The sequence below is a fragment of the Nicotiana tabacum genome, chromosome 6, assembly GCF_000715075.1.
Source record: "Nicotiana tabacum cultivar K326 chromosome 6, ASM71507v2, whole genome shotgun sequence".
Classification (NCBI taxonomy): Eukaryota; Viridiplantae; Streptophyta; class Magnoliopsida; order Solanales; family Solanaceae; genus Nicotiana; species Nicotiana tabacum.
Genome location: NC_134085.1, coordinates 174249605 through 174272615, shown reverse-complemented (window position 1 = coordinate 174272615; position 23011 = coordinate 174249605). Strand labels below are relative to the sequence as shown.

Here is a 23011-nt window from a genome sequence, read left to right as displayed (position 1 = left end):
TATTTAAATGACTACTCGGAGAGATACGTAGCATATGAACTCTGCAGAAAGTTATTTTTGGTGAGAGTTTGAAAGCCATGAAAGAAAACTACGAGAAGAGATGAGAGAAGTGTGATGATTAATTTCTTCCCAAGTGAACCATAACAACTGATATTCAGAATGCAACAGAGGTCATTTTGTCAAGTTTATAGTTCCTTTTTACTGATCAGAGCGTTGGATTTGGAGAAAAAGCCAAATAATAGCAAAAGCCCGAAAAAGGGTACGTCCCACTGCAGCCAAGGCAGAGAAGAGTTCAAAAGCAGGATGTGCAAATTCTTTTGAAACTAACAACCCAACTGAAACTTGGACCTGAAAATGTACATAATCATAGGACCAAGGTGACCTGAGGAAGAGGAGAACATAAGGAAGCTCTATTTGAAAATCGTGCTGAGGGAAAGAGAGAAGCCATGGATTTTCAAATAGAGCTTCTTTATCATAGGACAAAGGTGACCTGAGGAAGAGCAGCTCTCTCTCTCTCTCTCACACACACACACTCTCTGTCTCTCACGACCAGTGTTTCAGTTTTCGCTGAGTAAGGAAGTTAGTTGATGCACTTCATATGCAAGAGCAAATGAAGTCACGTCTTTTCCAGGATAATTTGTTTTTATATATTTGCCCCTTACGTTTTTTGTTAAAATGAATTTACATGCCACAGAGGTAAAGAGTCTTGTCCAGTAGAGTAGAAAGTTCCAAAGTCAATATGGATTAATTAGGGTGTCGAAATCTATCCTTGTTTTTTTTCTTTTTCCGGAGAGACTTTTTACAAGTGTCATATGACATGAACTTAATTAAGGTTTGTCTCTACAAGTTGTTTCGCATCTTTTCTGTGGTATTTAGCTTGATTGTCATCATAACTACTCGGCATGACGCACATGGAAACCAGGAATTGAAGATATCATAGATTAATGTTTTTTTATACGTTATTCCTATCCTTTTTTTTCTTCCTATTGATAGGTTTGCGAATAAAATTATCAAATTACTAGCTAAAAAGTAAAAAAAATAAGTTAAATAATAAGGTGTAGGGATACAAACACTTAGACATGTGAGATCGTTTGTGGAAAATCGTAAAAATTTGATCCAAAACTTACTTTCTTAACGTATGTCTCAGCTTGTTATAAAAAAAGTTGAGTGGATATTTGTACAAGCAATTTGTGAGCTTGTTTACTACATGAAGTTAATTGAATATATACTTGAACAAGCAATTTCTCACCTTCTAATCTGAGGGGAATCACATGGTTGGCCTCGATAAGATCCTATATAAGACAACTAACAAATCACGTCCATCGATCGGAAGTTTATTGTGATCTTCACTTTGATCTTAGTATTTTGTGATAACTAATTGTTTATGTTCTTAACCCCCAAAAAGAAAATGTATATATTGACAAGGATGAACAACATGGTCATTTTGCTTTTATGTCATGGAAGGCACTTTGGGTTTGCAAATATCCCATATCCAATTCGTAAGTAGTAGAAACTACACAGCGCACAATCATACTCCGAAATTAGTAACGAAAATTGATCAAGTGTTTATACTAGGATCGTTTGGCAGGAGGGGGTGAAGTGCACGGTTAGCCACCAATAACATATGTATTTACTTTTAAGTCACTGTTTAAAATATTTTTAGTCTTTAGCCACTGCTTTAATAAACTTTACCTGCCCAAACGAAAATACCCTTCTGCTCATGCCGTTAACTTTTGAACTTAACTTCAGGACTTCAGGACTACATGTCCTTAACTTTAGAACTTGGAACTCTAAGTTCAGGACTTCAGGACTACGTGTCCTTAACTTTTGAACTTAAGTTCAGGACTTCAGGACTACATGTCCTTAACTTTTGAATTTGTAACTCTAAGTTCAGGACTTCAGGACTACACGCCCTTAACTTTTGAACTTGGAACTCGAAGTTCAGGACCACCTGTCCTTAATCTCTGTGCTTGTAACTCTAAGTTAAGGACTACTTGTTCTTAACTTTTGAACTTGTAAGTCTAAGTTCAGGACCTATTGTCCTTATCAAGTGTCTTTAACTTTTGAACTTGCAACTGTAAGTTCGGGACCAAGTGTCTTAACTTTTGAGCTTGTTAGTCTAAGTTCAGGACTTATTGTCCTTAACTTTTGAGCTTGTTAGTCTAAGTTCAGGACCTATTGTCCTTAACTTTTGGGCTTCTTAGCCTAAGTTCAGGACCTATTGTCCTTAACTTTTGAGCTTGTAACTGTAAATTCAGGATCCATAATGTAGCAGAAAACCAAAAATACATCATAGAAATCACAAACCGAAATACATCTACCACCATAATTGCATACGATCACGCATGCAAACCAAAGCAGCTAGACTGCAGTTTAAAGCGTAGCACCAATTTATACAAGTATCCAATTTGTGTGACCAGCAACAATCAATTTACAATCTCCACAGTTTCGAAACCTTTGTCGATCGAAGCCTTGACACCATCCAAAACCAGAGTCGTCTTCCTACTAAAAGTTGGCCACTTCTAATCTCAGGTTTTGAGCCTTCATTTTTAATACTTGCAACCAGTCTAGAGAATTCACCATGAGAGCTTCATGTGGAATGTCTGTCATGACCGTGTGCTCGCTAGGTTTCTCCCTAACACATAAAAGAGATAGAAGAAAGGGTAACACGGTCTTTTTATATTAATATTAATAGACTAGTGGCTACTATTACTAAGCATTAAAAATACTGGATAAAAAGTAAATATCACTTTAGAAAGTGGCTACCCCACACAATTTTTACCCATTCTCTCCCCTCCAACTTGAGGGGGAATGTTGAAGATAAAAGCCCATCAATTTACAAAAGAAGGACGAGGAAGAAGAAAAGGGCGAAGAGGTCGAAGTGTGGAAGCCTGGGTTCGAGTTAGAGACTTCGGACATTACTATGTAATGTCCTCACCCTTATGTCTCTAAATGTGTAGCTAAATTTCTACACGTGTCAGCATCACACATCACAAGACTAATTGATGAAGAATAAATCTCAACCATTCGATTTAGCTGAGTTGGCAAATAATAGAAGCTTTCTACACATGATGAGCACATGTAGGAGAATAAAATTATGTTAGGAGGTTATATATGTAAGCAATAAAAATAGTACAAGTGTATAAGAATTTTCTTTTATTTTTTATTTTCATTTTATCTTAGATGCAAAAATACTTGTATAAATAAGGTTGTGTATAGTGAATACAATTGGACAAAATTTCACAAATTATTCTTTCTTTCATGGTATCAGAGCATCAGTAGCTCGATCCATTCATAATTTTCTCTCAAAATTGAATCACTACTCTTCTCTTCACATCTGTTCTTCAGCGATGATAGGAACAGAAGTAGCACCTACTCTCTCTGTCACTAGATCTATCAACAGTGGGAGCAACCTTGATTCCAATCACCCTTATTATCGACATTCTTCTGATGCTCCAGGGATGACTCTAGTTAGCACACCATTTGACGGAAGAGGTTTTCCAGGCTGGAGGAGATTTGTACTAATTGCAATTTCAGTCAAGAACACGCTAGTTTTATCAATGGAGCTTGTAGTGAACCAACTTTATATGCTACAGAATACTCACAATGGAGCAAGTGCAACGACATGGTGACCTCTTGGTTGCTGAATTCACTCACCAAGGAGATAGGAGACAATATAATTTATTCTAGAACTGCAAAGGATCTCTGCAACAGCCTTGAGCACATGTTTGGCCAATCGAGTGGAGCAAAGCTCTATCATCTACAGAAGGAGATCTCAGAGTTAGCTCAAGGAAGTAGTAGCATAGCATGGTATTTCACAACTCTAAAAAGACTTCGGGATGAATTGGATTCTCTCAACTCACATTTGGGGTGCACTTGTGATTGTACATGTGATAGAAAAAAGAAAATTGCAAAGTTCATGGAAGATCAAAGAGTTATTCAATTCCTTATGGGATTAAATGATGTTTATGCTCAAGCAAGAGAGAACATACTCATGATGAGTCCACTCCTTGATATTGATAAATCCTATTCTCTACTGTTGCAGGATGAGAGCCAAAAGGAAATATACATGAATCCATCATACCCCACTGATGTTGCATCATTTATGGTGGGAACATAGAACAAAACCCCCCAAAGAAACAATCAGATCCAAATAAATTGGAATCCATAGCAGAAGCAAGGGAACACACAGCAAAAATACAAGGTAAAAAAGACTAGGTACAACCCAAATGTTACCTGTTCTCACCGCATAAGGCCATGCCATGCCAGGGCATACTGCTACAGGCTCAATAAGTTTCTTGATGACTTCCAATTTACCAAATCACTCATTTCTCAAGGAGCAGTGAAGGCCAATGCATTGGTTTCTGCAACAAAAACTGATGGACAAACAAATGGATACACTGAAGGAAATTCAAGCAATCAAAATCATTTCTTCAGCAAGGAACACGTCTCTGAGCTAGTGAACATAATCAAGCAAGTACAGATTGGAAATGGAGGAAATGCAGGAACAGAGATCAATGCTAATGCAGTAGCTGGTACCATTCTTAAATACTCTGGAACATGCCTAGCTATTTTTAACACTAACACCTGAATACTTGACTTAGGTGCCTCTGAGCACATGTGTTTTGACTCAAAATCATTCTTAGAAGTCCGTCCATTGCATATACCTTTGCACATAAGTTTGCCTAACTCATTTCAATTGTTTGTTACACATATAGGAAGGGTAAGTATTCAACCAAATATGATTCTAAAAAGGGTTATATCCCTTCTTTCAAATATAACTTATTATCAGTTCATAAGTTATGTAGCCAATTCAGTTGATCTATCAATCTGACTTCTAACAAATGTCTATTGTAGGTCCCTTTAATGAGGAGAGGACAAGCTTTTGGTGAAGTGGGGGATGGTCTATACCTGCCCAGCCTAGTAGTTTAAAGTCTAGGATCTTGCTCAAACAAAATGTAGTTTCAATTCCAAAAGGAAGTAATTCCAGTCTGTTTTCTACTAGTGTTCCTTTTTGTCACGAACCAAATCTACGTGACCGGCACCCGGCACACTACCCGACCCGAGTGAACCAACCCATATAATTCACCCAAATCATATGCATGAAAACCAATTTAACCGCGGAAGCTCCTCGAAAACCATATACATTTTCAAGTTAAATGATAAAATATTTTCCAATTCAAAATCACACATGCCGCCCTTTCATGATAATAACAATGAGAGTAAATAAAATAAATATACTTTCATGAATGTCATGTACAACCCCGTTACTACAACCTTTCACAACCATCTATGGAGCCTCTATAACAAAGAATAGAACCAACGGTTGGAGAAATTCCAACAAAATAAAATAAGGAAGAACATGATAGCTACCACGAAATAAAGGTGGTGATTCATAATACCTTGGAAAGAGAGTCATCCTGGACTGACTGCATGTCATGCATCATACATCATCCCGAAACATGTAAAGTAAGCAGGGCCCTGGAGAGGGGCCCCTAAGGGCTGAGTACACCACAGCGGTACTCAAGAAGTGTCATAGACTCTCTCTCTTAAGTTCTTGGGATAAATTTTATAAAAATTAATGCACCAATATTTGATATAAAACGATAAGAAATTTTATCAATTCATGACCCTTGTTATTTTAAATAACAATCAAGTGAAATATAACTCGTAATATAAACTTTTAAATCATTTATATCAATCCAAGATTTTGGATAAATCGTACAAAATCATTTCATATACTTGAAGTCATCGAAATCGCTTTCGGCTCCTTAGGCCTAATCATAAGAAATTCATCCTTACCTTTCATTGGAAGTACCATACCATCACCGACATAAGAAGGTCAACTAGGTTATGTACCTAGCGACAAGTATCATCTACCCTACTTGATCAGGTTGTCTCATCGTAATGTCGTACGAATCGACTCAGCCATGCTAATAATAGCACAAAATAGGACTCTCTCGATGGAGAGCACTCTGCCGTAGTCTATACCACAAAGTGGCCATCTACGCCTACACCGGCATGTATAGTTTCATGACGACGAACACAATATATCCGAAGTCAATCTCGGTGAACACAAGTAACTCCCAAACATTTGATATTTCAAAAATAGATTCATAGCATAGTAGCTTCAAAGGATGTATTTTTTTTATCAAATCATAGCATTTATAGAAACTCCAAATCATTTGAACAGAACTTTAATAAATAACCTTTTCTATGCTAAACCCTTTAGCAATTTAACATCAAACTCCAAAAGAAATACTTTCCATGAAAACTTATCTCTAGCACTCAAATATGTATATTCTTGTTACTACGTAAGTTTTGATAAAAACTTATAACATTTATATTGAGTGTCATTTTGCCAACAAGATTTAAAATAAAATTTTACAAAATGGCATGATACTACATATGCAACATAGTATTAGTATATGGAGACATATGTACTTGTTTGTCCCCACAAGCACGAAAGCACATTTGCAAATAACTTAAGTATTAACTTGAAACATGATTTTAGAGAAAGTCCCTCAAGAAGAGTAAGTTTTAATCAACTTACCTCGCTTTCGTTTTATTAATATTCACTAGCTTTCAATCCTTTTCCATCAGTTGATTAAAATGCTCAACATCACCAACATGTCGATATCTACAATGGTCCACAACAATAAGAACCTTCAATCTACAATAGTAACATCCAATGGAACCAATATTAGTAACAAATTCCATAACTTAAGCCATTTAGACATATTATCAAATACCTTATAGGCATTAACCTCTACATCTATTCACCATATGATTAGCTTATCCAACTACCACCATTCATCAATAATTTATCCTACCATCATAATTAACCATTTTATAACTTCCAACATCACATATATGACCATTCATCCACCCAACCAATAAAGTTCCATTAAATAATCATCTTTCAATCTCTACAATAGTTATGTAATTAAATGGGGAACCAATATTTGTTCATACTTATATTCCCTTAATAAATCCATACATCTAAGTCTAAGGGTGTAGGATTACCTTTTTGGATGAAATCTTGAAAACCCTTCTTTGAGTTCTTGAAGAAATCTCTTGAAGATCTAAGTATTTTATGTGTAGATTTCATCAATACTAGTGTAGAAATGATGAAATTTTACACCAAGATAATGGGTATTTCTTACCTTAAAGATGGGAGGATTTGGAGGTCTTGAGAGAGTAAAGAAGAACCCCAAGATTCGTCTAAATGAAATGGGGAAAATGGACCTCGAAATTGTGTTTATAGGCCATATTTCGGATGCGGCCTTGGATGCTTTGCATCCCCAGTTCACTCCTCTCAAGAGCTCGGATGCTGACCCAGATGCTATGGCAGCACTTCACTGCTAGCCCCTCTTTACTGACGCGCCCTCGGATGCTTCGCATCCGTAGGCTCCTCTGCCAGCCTTTGATAATTTGGTCATAACTTCTTGTAGGAATATCCAAATGACAAACGATTTAAAGAGTTAGAAACTAGACTCAAAGACCTTTCATTTTATAGGTTGTACATCACATAACTCCTTATACATATGTCTATATTCTCGTCTAAAGTTAGGTCTTGTGCGTCCTCATTTGGAACTTTAGTCTACCATATAGTTTCCATCTTAATTTGCCCCAATGGCCCTCCTTATGACCTATATCACTTCAAATACACATCGTACACTTATTATCATATTCAATTAGTATCCATCATATTAATAGTCCTCGTCTGCACATAAAATAGTACAATTAGCACACGTCAACTTTCTTAATAGCGCTTAAGTACTTCGATATTTTCTGGAGTGCTACATTCTCCCCCACTTAAGAACATTCATCCTCAAATATTTTACAAGTCGCTTCTAATAATAGAGTTACCATCCATTTACCTCCAACCATTATGCATAGGCACTTATGACTACGTGGGTCTTATACTTTCTTTCCAAAATCTCAACTTACTCATGGCCCTCAAAATTTGGCTATCTTTGCAAATTCTTTAAATTTTCGGCAGAGTTTTCCCTATAACTAGGACTATCCAAAAACATTAACCTGTCCAAAATAATCCCCCACACGGGCACCAATAATAATATCGCTCAACAACCAACAATACACAATATAATGTATCATCTTGACCCCACTTGGCCGTACATATACCATAAGTGCATCAAGTGTTAATCTTTAAAACTTTTAACTATTGGCATATATGAATACCATTCAATATCAATAATAGCTACTACACATAGCTCACATATCATTATTATACCTGCATGCATTTTCTTTAGTCATGCATACGTCAAGTTGTACCTGAAAAATATCTTCAAATAAACCAAAAATCTCTCTGTGATTGGACGTTCTTAATATTATTATTTTTTTGAATAACGTAAAATGGCACATTTTCATGCTGCCTAAATTCTCAGCTTCCTCAAAGTTATGGCTCATGCTTGGTGAGAGAAAAATTATATTGCCCACTTGGTATCTGTAAACTTATCCATTCCGACTCATAGTCTCGAAATTTTCTTATAATCAATACTTTCAAATTTGTTTGTTGCTCCTTTGAGCCCTGTTTCCAGGAAAAGTTTTCCCACTTAAGACTTTTAATATTCTCTAATCATCAAAACTATTTTGGAATATCCTTTTATTCCTTCCAAAGATTAATAAGATATTTGTCTCAGATTTATCTACCATATGATAATTTAATACCCATACTTTCGCTCATACCTTCAGAGCTCATGCTATATTCATAACTTGATAACTATTATTACCAACAAGTTTATTCTAAAAGCAATTCAACTCACTTCATTTGATTTCATGACACTAGTTTTCCACCTAATCGCGGACATCCGTGTTCCAATTTTATTTCTTAACTTTTAACAATTCATTGACCCAATTGAGTGTCTTGTGATATTTTTCTACCAAAACTTGGGATTGCATTTATCTCCATGTTCACCATCGATATGCTACCATAGCCCATAACTTTTCAACAGTCGAGAGTTATTGTTATCACGATGGTACTTGCACCCTTTTAATATTAGTGCTCTTCTTTGAACCCATGCCCTTTACTGGCATACTTTAATTTTTTTGTATAGAAGAGTCTTTTCTCATTCAGAAATGCGCATTACATTACCCTTTTCTATTTTATCTCGTGCTAAAGTGTGCACACATCAAAATATCCTCTTATTCCACTTAATCCCACGTACAATTTAACGTACTTCCTTGTTCTCCGTCAATACTTGAATTTAATTCAAATCGCACATGCCCCCAAAGTTGTAGGAATACATTCGAGTTGCCCATTAAATCTTTGACTGTCAGACATAACTTTTAATATCCCTGATGCAGAACATCATAACTACTACTTGTAATGAGTCTTTGAATCCCAACAAAAACTTTATGGTAATTGTACTCATTCCGTCATGAAGTTACCGAATGTTTTCTCTTCATCTTGACTCTAGTAAATAAAATATCTTATTTCTCAAATCATTATCTTTAAGGTGAATCTTTTTTGTTCCGATGCTCCCCCAATTAGGAGTAAACCCAATTCAAACTCTTACTTGCCACACAAAGTCAATATTAAAATTATATCTCACACATAGAACTTTTCTTTGTTCATTTTTGTATCCAAGTATCACGTCGCTACTAGCTGCAACATATATTGCTAAGGGCCATTATTTTCTGCCTTTACGACATCATTATAGTTATCACTTCACTCTACCGTTAAAATCTCTTCTAACATTTCAACCTTCAATCCGTGCTCTAATACAGTTCTAGCAAGTATGACTGTCTTACGCCTCTTATCTCGTGCTTAAATATGCTGAACACGTGTGACTCCCTTAGGAGAAATCCACAAATCATTATAAATTTTTTTTCCACAACATACACCATCTTCACAATGCTAAATGCAGCATACACCATCTTCACAATGCTTAATGCTAGAATTACGCATTCTATCTTTAGGCCACCATCATGTTCTCAAGCCGCATATATATATATATATGATATTCCATAGAATATTCTCTGAAATTATATTTCTTGCTACTAAGTACTTTCATAAAATATTATTTTGACGTATCCCACCGAGTAGGCCGATACTTATAATAAAGATGTCATGCCTGTAGGGTCTTATTACCTCATGACTTCGTTATAATGCGAACTCTTTTGCCCATAGCTAATACCACATATTTACATCAACATGATTCATATAAAAAAATATATACTTGCATATCTTCCCATTCTTCATGGTATCACTGACCTCATCCATACATATCATATTAGGAATTTGCGACACATTATCATGTGGACTTAGAATTTTTGTGACTTCTTGATCGCAGCCAACTCGACGCTACACTAAGGTAGGAAAAGCAGGTCGCAATAGCTTTTACCCGATATGATGGTCGGGATCAATTTTCTCAGGGAGCTAGAAGTGGAGTTGGATTGTCTGTCTATCCTAGAGATGTGTTTGTACTCCTAATGTCACTTCAAACATTTTTGAGTTTTTGAATTATAACTAATTTTATAAAACTATTGAGTAACTCTAAATTATGCTATGAGAATAGTGCTAAGTTGTATCTAATGGGAAGAAGGGCACTAGGGTCGTGACACTACCTAGGCGGCTAATTGACGGGTAGATGTTACTAAGGTTTGATTTACATAATTGGGGCTTATACTATAACCATTGCACAATTTTACCCACTCTCACACCTCTCGGTAGAGAGAGATTTTGCTCAATTGACTCTCTCGAGACCAAATGGGTAGGCAAATTAGACCAAGCAACTAGGGTTCTAGTAGGGTAATTACTCTCTCGAGGTTTAACCCGTTAATTGGGACTATAATTTCTCATGAGTCCATCCCAATTCCTTGTTGGGTTAATTTTAGGGTCATAGATTCCCTTTCTCAAGAAGAATTAAGCCAACAAAGCTTGAATCAGTGTTTACAACCACCAATTCTATATTAAAACATAAAACCAATTCAAATAGCAAACACCCATAGTCAATCTCACACTAGATGGCAACACTCATCAATTACCCACACTAGGGTTGAGCCACAACCCTAGCTAATGAGTTTAGCTACTCATGCTAGATAAAGAAATTGAAGAAATAGATGAAGAACTAAGCATATTAATTAATTGCTAAAATTAATCTACAAGAATCTGTTGTAAATGTAAAGCAAAAGTGCCAAAAATGGCTACAAAAGTCGGTCTCACGAACGCAGCTATCAACTGATCTATCTTAATACCTAAAAAATGGTAAAATATTCTATTTATACTAGGCTGGAAAAACTGGACAAAAATACCCCTGCGGGGTCAGTGCGGGCTGCATTAAATGGACCGCGGCCGCACTGGGTTCACTTTGCTTCTCTGAATTTGGACTTCGCGGATCGCTTAGAATGGACCGTGGCCACGGAGGGAGCTAGTGCGGTCCGCGCACTCACGATCGCGGACCGCATGGCTTTGGCTTTGAAAACTTCATCTCTCTGAATCTCATGACCTCGGACCGCATAAAAGTGTAGTACGGCCGCAGAGCCTTCACCGCGGTCCGCGAGATGTGTACTGCGGCCGCGCTTCTTCTAGCCTGAATCACCAACTCTCTGAACCACCTAGTGCGGCCGCATTCTATTTTGCGCGGTCCGCACTAAGCCTTCTTTTCTTAGATTCCTTGGTCCTTTATACTTGAGCAGGTTTCACTCCTTTTTGAGCCAATCTTTGACATTTTGTCACTTTGTCGATAAAACCTGCAATCAAGCACAACTTGTAAGCCTTTTAGGACTATTTTGTAACAATATATGATCAAAACATAGGCAAGTAGGGGCATAAAACATGTTAAAATCCTAAATTATCAACTCCCCCAAACTTAAACCTTTTCTTGTCCTCAAGCAAACAAAATAAGACCCACCCCTTAAAGGAAAATCTAAGTAATTCCAATTATCCTAAGGTAACCTCAACAAGCATCAATTGGGACTAATAATTTCCCTCAATACGAATGGATCATTAACAAAACTTAAACTTTGAAAAACTATGGATCAAGTGTGACACATGAGCATCAAGAATTGACTCAGTACATCAAAGAACTCTCTCAATTACTTTGGTCGTTGTGGAACCCAAACTTACACGTCCTCAACTATCCCTAGGCAAACCTTACCTTTTAGAGTACAAGCACGCAAACCAAGGTTAATGGGAATTCACTCGTCTCTCTCAAGGAAAGGTCACAAGTTCGGCTTTAAGTACCATATGCTTGACCCTCATGTAAGTATCCACTAATGCGAGCATCATCCAACTCAAGATCATATAGGACTTTTGTGGAGTCAATGTGAAGGCTTTTGGTTCAGGGTAGGAAAAGTTGTTGGTTTATATGGGTTTTATCTTTCCTTAAGCACTTCTTTAATTTATTGGCACAATTCTCTTTGACCCTTTGAGTATTTCACTTCTTTTCAAGGGGTTAAAGAGACACACTGTCACTCTTTCTTATGCAATTCAAAACATTTCACCTTTTTCTACTTTTTCCACACCTTTTTCACTTTTGTTTTTCTTGAATCCTATTTTATTCTTTGCCCATTGGGCTTTCTTCTTGTCTTTTTCTTTTCTTTCTTTTTCATCGCCTTCCTTTTCTTTTGCTTTTGTTCCTTTTACTACTTCGTTTCCTTTCTTGTCTCTCCCCCCAAACTTAGACTTTTGCCATTACTTAAGGGACGATTTGGGTGCCAAGAGAGGGTATAATTTAGAACGGGTATAGGTTTGTAGCGTTGGTTCTTGAAAGAAAAAGGTTTAAGGTTCAAAAGGGTTAGCTAAGGATTATATCATTGGTAGGCTATGGAATTGTTCGTCTATTGTTTGGATCAAGGAGAGCCTATAATCACTTCTCAAGTCGAATTTCACTCAAAATTTCGCCTCAACAAACATTCAGGGCAAGTTCTAGACCATTGACTCGGGACTTGGACTCACAATTTGATTTCTCACCACACACACTCAAGGATTGTTGAAGACATAGAGTCGGGGGCCCACACCAACCTTAGACACGATTGAGCACACAATAGTCCCGAAAGACCACATGATGTTTGTTTGGTCAAAACAAGAGTCTCAAGGTCACTACTTTCACCATCCTAAACACAACCACTTGTCTTTGACCATGGGATCAAAGGCAAATGTGTTAGGCCCAAGTGAAGCTTTGCTTGAGGTACCCTTAACTATAAACTACTAAAAACAAAAGAAAAATAAAAAACGGACTCAAACCCTTAAGAAGGTTGTCACGCCATCCATCATCGGGAAGAGCCACCCGGTTCGCACAATACTCCACCTTTGGAAAGAACTGTGGCACTTAAGAAAACCAAGGGCTTATTGAAAGTGCCAAAACCGAACAAAAAGGCTGCGAGCCTATCTACTAACTGAGAATGAAAAATTTGTACGAAAATAGAAAATAAAATAAATATTTACAATCGGGGATTAGAATATACAACGGGAGATGAATATATATACAAGAATGTAACTTTATATACGGACCAAAGAGAAGATAAAAAGTGCGATAAAAGTAACTAAATGTAAAGTTATATACAGACAAAATAAAAAAAATATCAACAGAAACATAAACTAAGTCAACTAATATATACAATCATCCGGATAAAAAGTAGGGAGCACCCCCACAAATAAAAGCTAGCATTGTTCCTAATGCCAACTAAACAAATAAGCATCATAAAACAAGAGGAAAGGATATAGGATCTCCCTAAGCCTCGTCTGTATGCATGGGCACATGAGTGGTCCCCAGGTCCTTTGTATGTACAGGAACCTCAGACTGGTTCCCGATCTCCTGCTGCTCAACTGCTGGGACTGGGGACTGGACCTGTACGGGCTAAATATGTAGAGCAACCTGTGGCTGACTGGAGGAAACCTCCTGTGGGTCTACCAACCGGATGACCACCTCGTCTGCACTAGGGAGCTTCCTCTTCTTTCTAGGAAGCCTCTGAGTCTGCTCCTACTGTGGCTCTGCTACTGGTGCTGCTGCTGGGGTTGGGTCCTCAAATAGCAAGTCTAAAGGCAGCTGGTCTGCCTTTAGCTTGTCAACATCCTCTCTCAGCGCCTTCACAGACTCCCTAGAAGCCCGTGTTTTGCGCAGATTCTTGCGCTCCCTGGCAAGCTCCCCAAGGGCCTTGCCATTTGAATCTACTACCTTAGCCAAGATAGCCTGTGAATCGAGGATCTTTTGCTGGTTGGCAAGAATCTCCTTAAGTGCATCCTCGATAGGCTGGGGCACCTGCACTGGCTGTGGTGTCGATTGAGCCGCAATGGTAGAAGTCAAGGTGGACAACTTGGATGAAGCAGTCGCCATCCAGTTGTTCAAGCTATAAAATGTCTAGCTCAGCTGGTGGGCAGTGATAGGATGGGCCCGGGAAGATAGAATCCCTAGGCCAGCTAAAGTAGAGGGACCAGCAGTAGTGGAAGGTCCGAGAGGCATGTCAGCAACTGTGGAAGTAGGCTTAGTGGAGGGCTCTACCGCAACCGACTCTTCAGACTGGCTGGTTGGGGCAGAAGTAGGCGGCTTGTAATTTGTCCTTGGGGTTGTCTGAACCCTTCAAACTGTACTAGGAGAACGGAGCCACAGGTTTGACCTTGACGTCAAATGGGCTCTTCTCCACCTCCAAGTCCCAAAAATACATAGTGAGGGTGCTGGGAAAAGGGTAGTTCCGGTCATGCTCAACCTCCACTGTAGAAATGACGCGGGACATCACATTGCCCACGTTGATAGGATATCCCGCCATAATAGAAGCAATAAGAACTGCCCGGGCAAATGGAATAGTCTGATCATGGGTAGTGGGGTCGAGCCGACTACACACAAAAGTCAACCACCCTTTAGCCTCGAAGTTGAAAGTTCTTCGAAGTATTTTGTCCCCTGCTTGTAACCACTCTGGAACCGTACCCGGGATTGCCAGGTATGAAGCTAACCACGGACGAACCTCCTCACCCATTGTTAAATTTTCATTGTAAAGGGACTCATCTTCATCATTGAACCCCAAGTATTCATTCAGTGCCTTCCCAGTAAATACCACACTTTTGTTTCTCACTTTGGTCACCTTAGTGCCCTTCAAGATATGGGCCACATTGCTATAGAACTCCCTGACCATATGCTCATTCGCCTTCACACAATTGTCTTTAAAGAACTCCCAACCCACTCGAGCCTGAAACTGTCTATGCACATTGGGGTGTAGGGGTAGAAGGTCTTTGTCAATGAAGCTCCTCTCAAGAATCAACTTTCATGACGGCCACCATTCCCTAAACTTGTGGAATGCCACCTGCCTGACGAATATGTCTTCCCAAACAGCGGGATTCCTAGTCCGGTCAACCCCCCAACCTGAGGCACACCACCTCAGGCAATTCCCTATCTCCCTCATCACCCTTTGCACCTTCTCCAGATAGTGACGCTGTGGGAGATGTAGAGTATTCATCCCCGCTACCTGCCGCTGAGCCCTCAGACGACCCGGAAGAAATATTTATGGAGGCTCGAGCATCAGGGGAAGATGGAGAAGTATCTTTATGTATGGTGTTCTCCGGATACAGGATGTAAAGAGGGACTGAATCTGAAGAGATCTCCCGGAATGGCTCATACTCATTCCCCGAGTTGTCAATGGCTCTGTCAGCCGCTTTTATTGCTTTCCTCATTTCTTTTATGTTTTTTCTAGCATGGGGAGTAAGTTTAACCATCCTTTGTTTCCCTCTCCGGGAGGAATTACCTCGCCCGGGTTGTTTGGCACCTCCGCCTCATTGTTTGACCATTATCTGCAAGCATACACATCTAACATGGTTAGTATCAGCACAGGCAGCGAAACAGGTGTTGAAGTTGAACTGCAAACATCAGATTACATGTTGCAGAAACAGTTATAGAGAAGAGCACCGCGACCCGCACAAACAGGAGTGCGGCCGCACTAGGAGCACCGCGGACCGTGCAAAGGCAACCGCGGTCCGCCTTTGGAATAAGACCCCTGAAAACATCTCTCTGAATCTCCTTACCGCGGCCCGCACAAAGAGTACTATGGCCGCATTGAGGGCACCGCAGACCGCACAAAAGTGACCGAGGTTCACACTGAGGTAAGGTCTGTAACACCACTTCTCTGAATCCAACCACCGCGGCCCACACAAAGTAGCACTGCGGTCGCGGTGAGCCAGCACGGACCGCGTAAAATGCAATACGGCCGCGCTGGGCATAGGTTTATTTCAGTCACTCGGGTACCGCGGTCTGCACAAAATGGCAATGCGGACCGTGTCAAGGCATCTTGGACCGCACAAATGCGACCGCGGGCCACGGCGAGTGTTTTTCAGAGGCACTAAGTTAGGGCTTAAGTTTTTTGCTATTTTTGTTCAAGTTTTCCACCTAACTTGTCCCTACTCAATTTACCCAGTTCACAAAGGTTCCTAAATACATAATATCCAACCATTACACATTCCTTGGCTAACAAATGAAATAAAAAATGGGAAAAAAAAGAGACTCTAGCTACTGGGCATGAAAAACAAGACGAAATTATAATATAAAACAAGGAAAGATGATGAAATGTTACCAGATTGTGATGATGAGATGCAATTAATCAGGTTAAGCAAGAATTATTATCAGAAGAGAGAGTGAACAGTAACTTTTAGGGGTCTAAGTGTAAAAAGTTCGAAAAGGGTAAATAGTGACCCATGGGTTCTATTTATAGAAAAACAATGGGACTCATACCTACCTATCAGCGCGGCCGCACAAAACCGACCGCGGACCGCGCTGGGTTTGTTCAAATGAAGCTTGAGTAGGCAACCTCCATGGATCGCACAAAATAGACCGCGGCCGCGGAGGTCCACCGCGGACCGCACTAAATGGAATGCGGCCACGGTGGAAAACTTTAGAGAGCACCGTTTTTCACCATCACCAGTGCGGACCGTACAAAAGCAACCGCAGTCGTGTTGGCAATCTTCAGAGACTGTTCACTTTTTTCAAACTATTTTGCATTGCATCAACTCAATCCATGCACATCTCACAATCAGTTAGCTCAAAAACCAAACCTACACTATCAAGATAACACAGAAAACAACAATAAGAAAAAGACATGGGTTGCCTTCCAAGCAGCGCCTAATTTAATGTCGCGGCACGACGCATGTTACCAGCACATCATTTTAGATGGAGAAGTGCCACCACGTGGACATCATCAAATTTCCTAAGATAACACTTGACCCGATGTCCATTGACTCTGAATACTTGACACGGCTCATAGACAACCCCTAGGACAGACTTGCTCTGATACCAAGTTTGTCACGACCCAAACTGAAGGGCCATGACTAGCACCCGACCACACTTGCCGAGCACCAACGTACATTTCATCTAACCTTCATTATTATCTTTTAAGGCTGACGAAATCAATATAAATGGTAGACCTAGATCATGGACAACCAGCAATAAAATATGACGGCATGAACATACATAGCAGGGGATGACCAGACAATCAAGAAACTACATATAAGGTATGAGCTACCACGCTACTATGAAAGACTATACAACAAAAACTAGCCGACAAGGCATACCAAACTATACATGAGCCGACACCTGTCTATGAGCCTCTAAAAGAACATAAGTGTTGCAACATAGCCGGAACAGGGCCCCGACATACCCATAATGTCTATAACAAAAATTGCATACCAAGACCAAGGCAAGTTCGGAGAAGGGATCTCGCCAATCACCGCTGAACTGGACAGTCTACTGTGGTGGGGGAGCTGCACCTGCCTGTCTATTAGGACCTGCAGCACGACATGCAGCATCCACAAATAAAAGGACGTCAGTACGAATAGAGTACTGAGTATGTAAGGCAAGGAACCATAAATACGATCAGTAATGTAAGCAAGGATAGAGAATATACAACCTGTAACATCTTAGTACCTCTGAGGGCTACTTACATGAAATGCATGATACATATGTATAAATACATAAACCTTTAAAGCATTCGCCTCTGTGGGCATCATCATCATCATATCGTACCCGGCCATAATAGGCTCGGTAGAATCGTACCCGGCCACGTGGAGCTCGGTAAAACCCAACTGATCAGTGGTTGCACAATAGGTGCCGTACCCGGCCAACTATAGCGTGGCTCGGTAGAGTAAAATAGATACATATATATAATGCATGCTCGACTCATGGAATCACATTCTAAACCTTTCGGAGTGATGTAAGGTCGGTATCCTCTGTACACGTTATTAGGACTAACTCTTCACTATGAACCTTATAAGAATCAGGAAGTACAAACAACATTGATAACATAAGACTAAGAGAAGCAACATTAACATCAATCGTTCCATAAGAGGGAAAACAATGTAAGTACTGCTAGCTTCTAAGAGTAGAGTATCTTGGAAGATCGTTCATTACATTATGTGCAATCGGAGTCGTGCAAAACAAGGAAAGGGATAGCCTCACATACCTTGTATATACTGCCCCAATCTCAAGCTATGCAATTGTCAAAACTCCTTAGTCTACAATAAGAGAAACGATACTATCGTTATCATTTAAGCGTCATAACTATTATGTATCGACCACAACCTATTTTACGATGAAACGGACAACACCTCCCCTATATATATGACCTCACACCATTCAAAACAGTCACCAAATAGCCCAAACAACATCAATAATAAACATATTGAGCCTCCCAAAATAGTCCACACATAGCCTAATCACTCCATACATACGACGACCACCGTAGTCGTGTCAAACAACCTGGAAATGTTACGAATAACTATCAGCCCATAACCCTACATATATATGGTGTTTCTCCACACCATTCCTCCTCCAAAACTCCACAATATAGTAGTAAAATACGCAGCCCAACAATAACGCAAAACAGTCCACAAAACAATAACATTACTTCCAAGCCTTTCGATATATATTTCACAAGTTCTAGCTTCAATGGCTTAGCTGCAACTTGGATAAGCTTAAATACATATAGAGTAAGAGGTTCCTTAACTTTATACAGAAATAACAACTCCAATTTGACCTTAAATTTCCATGAAATATCCCTCCAATGCTGCCACAACAACAAAAAAGTGAAACTAGCGATCAATTAGTGTTTTTCGGCACTAGAATCACTTTAGAAGGCTTGAAATCACCTAGGATTGATATTAAGAACATGAGTGAGTATTTACAGAACATAAACCCTTTAAAACAACCTCCCACACGAGCTGGAACGACACAAAAATGAGCAACAACAAGAAGAACAAGAGACTTACTAGCGCCACGAAATTCCCGACACTTGATTTGTGTTGTTTGCCCTTTTTTGGGTCTTGAATCTTGAGAGAACCTTGAGAGGATGTTCCTAGGGTTCTAAGGTCTGAAAATAGTGAAAAGAAATGACTTAAAACGGGTTGGAGTCATCCTATATAGGTCCAAATATCTTAAACCGACTTAGTGGGCCCCATAGAGAGGTGCTTGGCGCAGTCTCGCGAAAACGCGAATATCTCTCTACTCCGAGATCGTATCGATGAACGGTTTAATGCGTTGGAAACTAGACTCCTAGATATTTAATTTGGTTGGTAGATCACCCCGTAATTCCTTGTAAATTATGAGAAAAGATTAGAAACATTTGACCCAATGTTTAAGTAAAATTATGAACCTAAGTTGCGACAACTTTTGTCGACTTTTGTTTCATAACTCGTTTGACTTCAAGACTTATGATACAGGATATTATATGATTAAAATACCTTAATAAATGACCTCTTGAGTGTATTAAGCACCGCTAGATTACCTGAAAATACGAGTTACAACATCCTTGATTCGTTTAACTTCTAATACTGGTTAATCACCCTTATACACTCTTGTATCACTTAAGACCAATAGGATTGACTTCTTATCATCTAAAAGATAATTCCTTATTGGATTTATGTTAACTAATATATGGCATGAACTAACACATGTGGATATGGGTTGTAACACCCTCCCCCCTTAGGAACATTCGTCCTCGAATGTAAGGGTTTATGGGGAGTTTAAATCATCGTGGATTCCAATGGAAATTTCCGATCAATTTTCCCCTATAAAATGGTCACTAGCAAAAATTGCATGTAATTAAGCCCAACATATGGCTTCACAAGGCTACACAAAGCATTATGCGTATTTACATTATCTACATATTACCATTTTGTATTAAGGAGGAGTATTCTCAAATTATTGCTTACCTCATAGAGCCGTTTCACCTTCCAATGTATCCTGTCTTCCACCAGCATCCTTGTTATCTTCATTCTGGAATAAGTAAGGGTATTTAGACTTCATCTCCTCTTCTGCTTCCCATGTCATTTCTTCCATATTTTTGTTCCTCCATAATACTTTGACGGAAGCTACATCTTTTGTTCTCAGCTTGCGGACTTGCCGATCTAATATCGCCACTGGCACTTCTTCATATGATAGGTCCTCTGTAACTTGTACATCTTTGATAGGGATGACTCGAGAAGGGTCTCCAATACATTTTCTCAACATAGATACATGGAATACCGGGTGGACAAATTCCAATTCGGATGGCAATTCTAACTCATAAGCAACCTGTCCAATCCGTCGAAGAATTTTATACGGCCCGATATACCTTGGACTCAGCTTACCTTTCTTCCCAAAACGCATAATACCCTTCATTGGTGAGATCCTCAGGAAAACCCAATCACCAACCTCAAACTCTAGATCACGACGTCGGACATCAGAATAAGATTTTTGCCTGCTTTGTGCCGTCCTCAATCGCTCCTGTATCACTTTCACCTTCTCAATAGCTTGGTGAATCAAATCTGGCCCATATAATTCTGTTTCACCGACTTCGAACCATCCAACTGGTGATCTACATCTCCTCCCGTATAGTGCCTCATATGGGGCCATTTTAATACTGGAATGGTAGCTATTGTTATAGGCGAATTCTATGAGTGGAAGATGATCATCCCAATTCCCCTTAAAATCTAGAACACATGCTCGTAGCATATCTTCCAGTGTCTGAATGGTACATTCAGCCTGTCCGTCAGTCTGCGGATGAAATGCAGTGCTGAGATTTACCTGTGTGCCTAAACCCTTCTGGAAAGACCTCCAAAAGTTAGCCGTAAATTGAGCTCCTTGGTCTGATATAATAGATATGGGCACACCATGAAGCCTAACAATCTCCTTGATATACAACTTTGCATAATCTTCAGCCGTGTAAGTTGTCTTCACTGGCAGAAAATGGGCACATTTTGTAAGTCGATCAATTATCACCCAGATGGAGTCAAACTTATGATAAGAGCGAGGTAATCCAATAATGAAGTCCATATTAATCACCTCCCACTTCCAGGTCGGAATCTATATATTTTGAAGCAATCCACCGGGTTTCTGATGTTCTATCTTTACTTGTTGACAATTGGGACACTGGGCTACAAATTCTGCAATAGACTTCTTCATATTATCCCACCAATATTGCTCCTTGACATCATGATACATCTTTGTCGAGCCGGGATGGATGGAATATCGGGATTGATGAATCTCATTCATAATCTTCTCTCGCAACCCTGCCACATTAGGCACACACAATCGGCTCTGGTATCTCAGTGCCCCATCTTTTCCGATCCCAAAAGCCATACTTTTACACTGTTGAATGCTTTCTCTTAATCGTACTAAGATAGGATCTTCATATTGTCGTGCTTTTACCTCTGCTACCAAAGATGATTCTGATGTATTCTGTACAGTAACACCTCCGTCATCAGAGTCTAACAATCTGATTCTCATATTGGCTAGCTGATGAAGCTCTTTAATCAACCCCCATCTACCTACCTCAATATGTACTAAGCTTCCCATTGATTTACGGCTGAGAGCATCTGCCACAACATTGGCTTTACCGGGATGATACAATATCTCGACGTCGTAGTCTTTCAATAATTCAAGCCACCTACGCTGCCTCAAATTCAACTCTTTCTGCTTGAAGATGTATTGTAAACTCTTGTGATCTGTGTAGATGTCAACATGGACGCCGTATAAGTAGTGCCGCCATATCTTCAAAGCATATATTACTGCAGCCAATTCCAAATCATGGGTTGGATAATTCTTTTCATGCTTATTCAATTGTCTTGATGCATAAGCAATCACATTCCCACGCTGCATCAATACGCACCCCAAACCTATACCTGAGGCATCACAATATACCACATAACCTTCTGTTCCTTCAGGAAGAGTGAGCACTGGTGCAGATGCCAATCGATTCTTCAGCTCCTGAAAACTACGTTCACAAGTGTCAGACCACTGGAATTTGGTAGCTTTTTGTGTTAACTTAGTCAATGGTGATGATATAGAGGAAAATCCTTCTACAAACCGCCTATAATATCCTGCTAGCCCTAGGAAGCTGCGGACTTCTGATGGTGTTGTAGGTCTCGGCCAATTCTTTACTGCATCGATCTTCTGAGTGTCGACACTAATACCCTCATCAGATATCACATGGACAAGGAATGCTACTGAGTTCAGCCAGAATTCACATTTGGAGAGCTTAGCATATAACTTACGATCCTGAAGCGTCTGTAATACTATCCGCAAGTGGCCCGCATGTTCCGCCTCCGAACGAGAATACACTAGAATGTCATCAATGAATACAATCACGAACACATCAAGATAGGGCCTGAATATAGTATTCATGAGATCCATAAAAGCTGCTGGGGCATTTGTTAGCCCGAACGACATCACCAAGAACTCAAAGTGCCCATATCTTGTCCGGAAGGCCGTCTTTGGAATATCTTTCTCCCTAACCCTCACCTGATGATACCCTGAACGTAAATCAATCTTAGAGAAATACTTGGCACCCTGGAGTTGGTCAAACAGGTCATCAATTCTTGGAAGTGGATACTTGTTCTTTATAGTAGACTTATTCAACTGTCGATAGTCGATACACATCCGTAACGACCCGTCTTTCTTCCGCACGAATAGGACTGGTGCACCCCAAGGTGAAGTGCTAGGCCTAATAAAGCCCTTATCCAGCAAGTCCTTCAACTGCACCTTCAACTCTCGCAACTCTGCCGGGGCCATTCTGTATGGAGGAATAGAGA

General features: G+C 39.6%; 1 protein-coding gene across 1 annotated transcript; it reads left to right on the top strand.

Moving 5' to 3' along the window:
- Positions 1–3350: 3350 nt before the first annotated feature.
- On the top strand, positions 3351–4120 carry LOC142182191 (uncharacterized). Its single transcript, XM_075256236.1, has 2 exons — positions 3351–3495; positions 3597–4120. Exons 1-2 carry the CDS (start codon positions 3351–3353, stop codon positions 4118–4120), a joined length of 669 nt encoding a protein of 222 aa, XP_075112337.1.
- The last annotated feature ends 18891 nt before the right edge of the window (positions 4121–23011 follow it).

Coding starts and splice junctions, on each gene's coding strand:
- LOC142182191 (XM_075256236.1), top strand. CDS start 3,351: ATGATAGGAACAGAAGTAGCACCTACTCTCTCTGTCACTAGATCTATC. Junction 3,496..3,596: donor CACACCATTTGACGGAAGAG/GTTTTCCAGGCT, acceptor TATATGCTACAG/AATACTCACAATGGAGCAAG.